Source organism: Pseudoliparis swirei, chromosome 18 (assembly GCF_029220125.1).
Source record: "Pseudoliparis swirei isolate HS2019 ecotype Mariana Trench chromosome 18, NWPU_hadal_v1, whole genome shotgun sequence".
In the NCBI taxonomy this organism is placed as follows: Eukaryota; Metazoa; Chordata; class Actinopteri; order Perciformes; family Liparidae; genus Pseudoliparis; species Pseudoliparis swirei.
The window spans coordinates 11,716,180-11,724,982 of NC_079405.1; the positions used below are offsets into that span (position 1 = coordinate 11,716,180).

At 40.1% G+C, this 8,803-nt stretch overlaps 1 protein-coding gene across 1 annotated transcript; it reads right to left on the bottom strand.

Annotated features, from left to right (window-relative positions):
* Positions 1-286: 286 nt before the first annotated feature.
* On the bottom strand, positions 287-8,153 carry LOC130208923 (prostacyclin synthase-like). The gene is made up of 10 exons (XM_056438348.1): positions 8,065-8,153; positions 7,299-7,422; positions 6,678-6,853; positions 6,439-6,585; positions 6,214-6,326; positions 5,916-6,103; positions 3,494-3,656; positions 3,026-3,207; positions 2,355-2,527; positions 287-601 (listed from the first exon to the last, which is right to left on the bottom strand). Exons 1-10 carry the CDS (start codon positions 8,133-8,135, stop codon positions 448-450), a joined length of 1,491 nt encoding a protein of 496 aa, XP_056294323.1. The 5' UTR covers positions 8,136-8,153; the 3' UTR covers positions 287-447.
* Positions 8,154-8,803: the final 650 nt, after the last annotated feature.

The window sequence follows — 8,803 nt, forward strand, 5'->3', positions numbered from 1 at the left end:
TCTGAAACATTGATCCACGTTGTCATTATCACCAGTCGTGATTATTGCAACAGACTCCAACTGGTCCAGAAAGCATCCGCCAGACTTCTAACCCACTCTAAGATCCCTCCTCAAAAACCTCCCCTGGCTTCCTGTTTCCCAGCTGATCAACTACCAACATTGGTCTTCACGTTCAAAGCCCTTCACCACATTTAAAGGGAGTTTTCTGAGTGAAGGGGCTATTAAAAGCCTACGAATGTTCAGCTGGGTGTTGCCCAAAGTACGGAAACAAACATAAACAAGTAGATTATGTCAGTATCTTTTTATTTTTTTATTGAAAATATGAATAAACAAGTTAAATATGATATATAGATTCAGAGTACATATAAAATGGTAAACAGTACTGCAATACATAAGACAAATGCTTCATCAATGAACAATTTGACAAATATGTACAGTCATTCACATTTAAAACAGTGTCTTCTTCAGTCTGAATCGGATCTGCAGATCTCCGTCCGGCTGGAGCACCCCAAAGCCGTAGCGATTGGGATTAACTGGTGGCAGTTTAGCCTCTGGGTCACACATCTCCAGGTCGAGATAGGTCAAGAGCAAGAACACAAATCTACAGAAACAGGAAGCAAAAGCAGTTTAGGACAACGATAGACTGCCTACTGATAAACACATACAAGCCAAGAATAGTATTAGCTTTTCACTCATTCACTTAAATGCACAAATTATGTGAAAATCAAATTAAGTAAATCGACCAATCTGAAATATATAGCGTGTGTGTTGTGCATTACAAGGATTGACCTTTAACCTTTGCTACTGGATCTGATGTCTGAAAAAGACACGCTCTCCCAAATGATGGTCCATTACCCTTATCACTTTTCCTCCAGGTCAGTCAATCCACACTTGCCCCTCTTGATACTAGTTATTCTATTTTACTTGAAATACTCGCTTGGGCTCCCCACGTTAGGCTCCATTATGTTGTGACAAAAATGAAGAGCAGAGAAACATTGATTAGGCGAAGCAACCCAGCGGCAAGTGTTTTAATGAGCACAAGGCAACATTCATAACCAGGGATCTTAGTCCGCTTTCAGGAAACATCTGTTAGATAACCAACGATCATAGCAAGGTACTTCATTGTTTATGCTGGCTAACTCTAAGGAGTTCAAACTAGGTTATATGATTTTCCCCAACACACTTCAGTTCATAAAATGTCTTAACTGGCCACCATTTTCTCACCAGAGAGGAGAAGGTGTCTCTCTTCTTAGCTACTTTCATCACCAGCTCCGTGCTTAACCCTCCTGTTACCTCCTGTTTGACCCCATTCAATGTTTAACCCTCCTGTTACCTTTATATTTACTGACATATTTTACCCTTGGGGTCAATTTGACCCCAGCAATTAAAACCTCCAGAAAATTATTAGAATTAATATTGTTTTCCAAGTTTAAGTGTGAGGTACTTTATGTTTGTTTGTTGACTACCTAAATAGCCCTTTAAATATATTAAATAGTTGATATTTCTTATATGTTTGACACAGTGAAAAACAGCCTGGGGTAAAATTGAATCGAAAGAACACTGACATTAAACATTGAATGGGGTCAAATTGACCCGAAGGTAACAGGAGGGTTAAATCTTTTTCAACACTCGCTCGATCAGTGGTGAAAAAAAACTTGCAAGATTTACTAGCCTGATGTGGCATTTTACTTGCCCAGGGCAAGCTTGTTGCAAATAATGAAGCAAGACTGACAATAAAATTGAGTAATTACCTTCGCATTGAAAATGCGGAAGGTTATGTTTTGATCGCCGTGTATTTATTAATTTATTTGTATGCGTGTTACTCTCATAACACACAAAGTATTAAACCGAATCGCATGAAATTTGGTGGGATGATTGGTTATTATCCGGGGACTATTTGATTAGATTTTGGAATCGATCGGGTCAAAAGTCAAGGTCAATGTCATGAAAAGGTCAACATATTCTTGAATCGCATGACATTTGGTGGGATGATTGGTTATTATCCGGGGACCATTTGATTAGATTTGGGGATCAATTGGGTCAAAGGTCAAGGTCAAGGTCATGAAAAGGTCAAAATCTTCTTTTTACCATAGCACGGTCAATTTTTATCCAATTGGCATGCAACTAATGCCAAAATGTTCATAATTCAATGCCCAATCTTGTGATATGCGAAGGTATGCGCTCTACCGAGTGCCCGTTCTAGTTGAGTAATGTTATTCGGAGATATACATTGCTGCTCCCGTAATTGGGTTTAAATTGTAGGAAATGCGTTCATCATTATTGCATCATTTTAAAACCATCGATCCATCATTGAAAGATAAAGAGATTGATAAGCGGTGGATTTTTATACTTACTGTTTTATGGCTGTAACAGCAAAGTCTTTCCCCACACACATGCTTCTCCCTGCACCCCAGGGCATGGTGCAGTACTTCACTGTGTTTCCATCTTTGTAGAATTTATCCTTCACTGTCCTATTTTCCCCGGGTGAAGACCCCACCTCATTTAAGAAGCGGTCATACTTGAAAATCTATTAGGAGACAAGAAAATATGAACATTAACAGATCTTGCACATAGCTTTGATCCTATGTTTCTTGCTCTATTTCTTGTTCAAAATAATATGAAAGTATCACCTTTTAAGAATACAAAAAAATTGCAAACATACTGACATAATATTTAATTATCACCTCTAACCATTGGAGACAAATAAACCGAATGAACATTGGGAATTGATCTCGCCCTCGTCAACTCCTACTTGTTTCATTTGTAGCCATTTAGCAGCTCATCCCAAAGGATGTATTCTGTTAGTAATTTAAATCACATTGCTTAATTCTGGCTCCTCCAGATTGCTTTGTGCTCTACAATATGGCTTTGAAATATCATAATGGAGGTGCACAACAACTATTTGTACTATGACGGTGCTTCGAATACCACTTCATGTTAAGCGATAACATCATCTCATGCTCGTCACACACAGTTTGTCATGTGTATGACATTAATGCTCTTAGTACACATACTTGTAAAGTACCTGTGGTTCTTGATGTATATGTGGATCCATTTGAGGGCTGAGGAAGGGAAACAGACAAACTTGGTCCCCCTTTCGGAGGTGGTAGCTCTTTCCACTGGCCGTGAGCAGGATCTTGTCCTGCACCACCTCTCTGCTGATCATTACCGCAGCGGTGAGCCGAAGGGTCTCGCTCAGAACGCTATCTGCAGAATGGAAACGACAGCAGAGTGGATGGTGTCAGTGTGAGTTAAATCAGCCCTCGGGCAGAATTAGGAGAGGTACAAACATTTGCACTGAAATTGAATACATGAAAAAGACGATCACAGTCTAATCGAATCAAAGGTCAAACTGTTATTGTCACTGTAATGGTTTCAGTACGCTGCACTAATCGTGTTCATATCAACAAGTCAAATAACTTGATTTCAATTTACTGGATTGGCTAAACCTCTAGTCAGAAGTGAAAAGGGGCTGCTAGCAGCCGTTGCGTACCGAGCACTGGTGTGCTCTGTGCTTCCAGCAGGGCGATGGGAGAGGGCTGCAGGGTGGTGTCGGGGCGAGCAAGGCCTCTGATCTCAGATTCAACAGCCTCCATGGCCTCAGGGTGAGTGAGCAGGAAGCCAAGGAGCCAAAAGGCAGCAGGTCCAGCATTACACTAAAAGGAAAACACTCAACTTAGCACACACTGAGTTCTTAATATACGCTTCTATGAAAAACTTTGTATCTGTGGACATACAATGCATTAAATATGAAGATACTCCACATGGAAGCTCTTTGTAATGCTGCTGTCTGAACAAGACTGATGTGAGGAGGAGATGTTGAATCAGTCCACACACTGTGTAGACACTGCTGTCAGCCTCTCGAGAAGAGACACCTGAGCCTGTCAGACAGTAATTGTTATGGGTTAAGGGAGCTGCGTCACCTCTGCACATCTCAGGTCAGCTCCCCATTGACAGCCAGAGCAAAGGCCTAAAAGCGACTTAAGGGGCAGCACGGTGACTTTCTGCCCTCTTAGATCTTATGAGCCCAGTAACATAAAACTATGGTGGGGATTTTTAAAGGAATAGTTCAGCATTTTGGCTTTGAGAGTTAAAGGAAAAACCACTTGCATTTCTGTAAATCTAATATGTAATTAGTGTAGTTGCAGTTGTAACACTTTTTGTACAGATTTTAGTGCTTGGAAGTGCTGGAAGGCAGTTTTTGTTATTTTGAACCATGGCTAGCTGTTTCCCCTGTTTTTAGTTTAAATGCTAAACTCAGCGAGCCAGCTGCTGGCTCCGGTTTCATATTTAGCGCATAGACATGAGAGAGGGTTCAATTTCCTCATCGAACACTTAGCGACTATTGACTAGGCATATTTCCTATATTGTCAAACTATTCTTTTAGGGTGTAACTTGATTTGCTGGCAGCTGTATACTAACACAAGTTGGGAGTGCATGACTCACTAAAACTAATGAATTATGTTTACATGAATGTACAGGACTGTCTCAGAAAATTAGAATATTTATTGTGATTCTTTTTTTTATTTTCTGTAATGCAAAAAAAAAAAAAAAATGTCATGCATTCTCATTCAAAACAAATCAACTGAAATATTTTTTATTTTTTATTATTTGCTATTTATTGATTACACTTTAAGACCAAGTAAAAAAAGATTTATAACAGCAAAACAAAATCAAACATTTGAAAATGTGTTTTTTTCATGATATTCTAATATTTAGAGATAGGATATTTGAGTTTTCTTAAGCTGTACCAGAATGCATGACATTTTTGTTTTTTTAATTGCATTACAGAAAATAAAGAACTTTATCACAATATTCTAATTTTCTGAGACAGTCCTGTATATGTGTGGGTGTGAGAATGCACAGACACCTCAACACTTTAAATCACCATCTCCTCAAAAAATAAAGTAACTAATACATTATTTTCAGTCGATAAATGTTTCAGTCAATAACAATGATGGTTTAAAAATTAAAAAAATTAAAAATCTACTGCCAGCCTGTGTGGGGCTGAGCTAGTAGGTGTCTGGTGAAATCCCAGCCTTGCCCGTAGCACATGTATAAGCCACATTCACTCTGGCACGGCCCACTGGACTCACATCTAGTGCCTCTATTCTTTGCAGTGGTGCTCCAGTTTCCTTCCCAGACTGAGAGTGTGTGCTCGAATATATACCAGCAGACATGATAAAGTACAAATACACAAGCTGGGGGAATAGCGGTCTTTACCAAACCGGCAGAGCATCTTTAAGAGCATGTAGTGGGTGGAGTGGCAAAGGTTTCTCTTTGTTACTGGATGAACAAGTATTGATCCAGTGAGACTGCCGGGTAAATAGAGGGCTGTAGCTATTACAGCTCAAATGAAGCAGAACAACAGATACAAGGACAATCACGCAGCTTGCTATCTCCCCCATCTGGCAGCACACAGCAATTACACCATGTTGCTGGACTGGTGAGGTTGAGGAAGCAACAATGCTGTATTCACACCTGTTGTTAATAAAGGGAAATCATATTTGACAAGAGGATTTATGACTGGGTGAGGTGTGAAGTTACTTGAGTTAAGCTACGTAGAAAACCCGGTTGACTGCACAAATCCTGCCTATCAAGGCCTGAAACTGTTTTCATTCAGAAAGAAGAGGAAGTAACTTCAGCTGACTCAAGCAGTTCTCTTACTCACTGTCCTCCTGTGTAATTACAAAACATCAAACAAGATACGTTTTCATGGAAACTGATCCACATAACCATAACTAGCCTCGGAGTGGCAGGTTGAGGCAGGTCCTCTCTGAGTAACTGCTCGAGAGGATTTGTTGGCAGGCTGAGCGTGCAGAGTAGTGGAACGTGTATATGTTTTGGCATCAATGGGCGGCCTTGTGTGTGTTTGAGATGTGTGTGTGTGTGTGGGAGAGAGAATCAGCTCTCACCTGTGTGGTCCACAGCTGCAAAAGCAAAGCTCTTTTCTGCATTTCTGCATCTACTCCCTCCTCCTGCAGGAAGCCGTAGTAGCTCTGCTGCCACGAGTTTGACCCTGACCCTGACCCTACGTTCAGACAGTTTGGGGACAGCAGCTCCCACAGTCGAACCCGGCATGAGTTGGCTGTTTTGGTTTCCCCTGGTGAAGACCCAACATCATTTCATACATACTGTACTGTACACACATGAAGTCAGAAGGGAAAGCAAAAGTAGAACAACTTGACTGTCATTCGCTATTGTGCAGCTTACCTCGCTTGATTGAGCCTCGAGCCAGTTTGGTGAGAAGATCGTCAAACTTGCGAAACTCTTTGTAGACTGCAGATGCGTTGTCTCTCCTCTCAAACAATGTCAGATATCCGGCCCTGAGGTACAACAAGAACGTTGAAGATCTTCCTGTATTTCTCTCCTGGTAATACAAACGAGGACGACATTTGATTCACAGAATGCTGCAGGGTTTCAGACACCATGCGGTACCTGAACAGGAAGCTGTAACAAAGGCTAAAGAGGCCATCCTGTCTCCACCCTGAAGGGCTGCAGTCATCGTGGTCACTCAGCAGCAGGCTTTGAAGATGAGTGTTCATGGAGCCGCTGAGCTTGGAGAGACGGACATCTTGAAAATGCCTGAGGAAATAATAAAAAGATATTGAGATTTGCAATCTGCATTTAAAGCAGAGTTCCTCATACAGTGTATGTTTGAAAGAAGCATTAATTACTGTTCCATCCAGTTCCTCTCTGCTCTCGGTGTGATACTCGGCAGCTGCAGGCTGAAGACCTTTTTTAGGAGCTGGTTTCTGTTGCGGGTGAAGTCAAAGTAGACCGTGTCCTTTATTACGGCATCGAAAGAGTTTGGATCCAACAGCACCGTCACGTAATTACCAGCAACACAGACCTGGGAAGACATCATTTTAGTTAGTCCGATATCTATTATTTTAATTACAATATTTTACACAATATCTTAATAAGGGTTTTTCTATGCAAACATGTTTTTTTTGTCTTTAATCTGAAGTTATGTGGAATGGTCAGTGAAACATGATGTTCTACATTGGAATAAAAACGAGTTGAACGGCCTCTGCAGAGATAATTTCAATTATATTCAGATTAAAAGTATACATGGGGACTACTGAACTTGCTTTCACAACACATGCATAATGAAGTCTTGTTAAAATGAATAGTTTGTTGCTGTCATGTGAAAACCTGATTAGCATTTCAGATCCTAAATCTGATTAGCTGCCACACTTCCTGCTCCTGTACGGAAAAACAGCTTTCAAAATTTTCTCTCAAACCATGACATATTAATGTGTTGTTCCTACAGTCTTTTCTTTATCAGAACGTACTGTGAAAATATCCCCATGTCTCTCTTTCATCCGGGCCAAAAACTTTGCAGCATCTTTTCCAAACTCAAGAGCGTGCCCCAACCATGGAAAGAAGCCTTTGTCCAGAGGAGGCTCATTATCCTTTCTGTGAAAGTTGAAAGAAACTCATTAAAATGACAACAGTAGGAAGTTTCAAAAGTTTTTCTAGGAATGCCTTGATCCACTGGAACGGTTGAGGTTTGGGGTTTTGCTTGAGCCGAGCGAGCGAGGCTTTTCCCCTCACAGGTTTGTTCTGGAGGTCGTTTCTCTGACCTTTAGGTCATTACTGTCAGTGTGAGGAGTTTATGTAGCTCTCATTCATTTATGAATCTTAACTAACAGGTTTGGAGGCAACATGAAGTTATGTCAAGAGAGCTTTCTCCCATGAGGTTGAAACAAAGGCCACAGTGTTAAAGATAAGAATGTTTGTTTGTTTTTTCTCTGCTGTGGTTTTGAGACAACTAATTGCAGAGAATCAGCATTTGATCGTCAGCAATGATCAAACATACTCAGATAATATTATGAAATACGAGGTATCCTAATACAATTACTAATCATGAATGTCTTTAATTAATAATAAAAATACTTTACTTTAGAAACTAGCCAAAGTAAAGCTTTTCTAAAGTAGAGTAAACTGTTTGTTTTTGCAGCATTTTGCAGACCTTTAGAATCTATCGCAATCTCTGAAATGCACCTTTGTAAACAATCGAATATCTGCAAATATCAAAGTATTAATACATGTCTTTACCTTGTGCGAGAGGAGTACAGGAGCACTAGTATAAGCAGTCCATTAAGTAGTAAGAATATCGTCCAGAACATATTTCAATAGAGTCTTATGCTTGTTCTGTCCCGTTGACAATTTATTCCATAGCTGCTGGCAACCTGGTTTTATGTTTGAGCCCGGCTCAACTGCACCTACGTATGAGGAGGTGTGGAAAGGTGTGGCTTGCAACCCAAAGTGTTACACAACACTTGACAAAACTCAGTGTCCTATCTCACACACAGAAACACCACATTCTGCGTGACACAAAATGACACTTAACTATGTCTACTAACTAGAGTTCAACACTTTCTAGAAGAAGGTTAAACATCCTGCACAAAATACTTTGTTCACACACAAAAAAAGCCAATAAAAAGCCAACCTGGCCGAACATTTCCCAGCAGTGACATCAGCAAAGTAAAGAGACTTGTGTTACACTTTGTAAAAGGTGATGTCAGGACATATTTCATGGAGGTCGTCATTAAGTCAAGTTCTCGTATTTGGTTAAAATACTCCTATGACTACATTCGATTCCCTTTAACATTGTGAAATGTATATTTGTTCCTCCCTTAAGGAGACTTACAGTCACAGGGACAAGTGTCTACTAATAAAAACCAATGATTCATTTCCATAATTCTGACTACAAGCATTCACCAGATTAGTTTATGTGATACTGTGAGGTTATTTATATTGTTACTGGTAAATTCAGCAATGATCAATGAGTCAT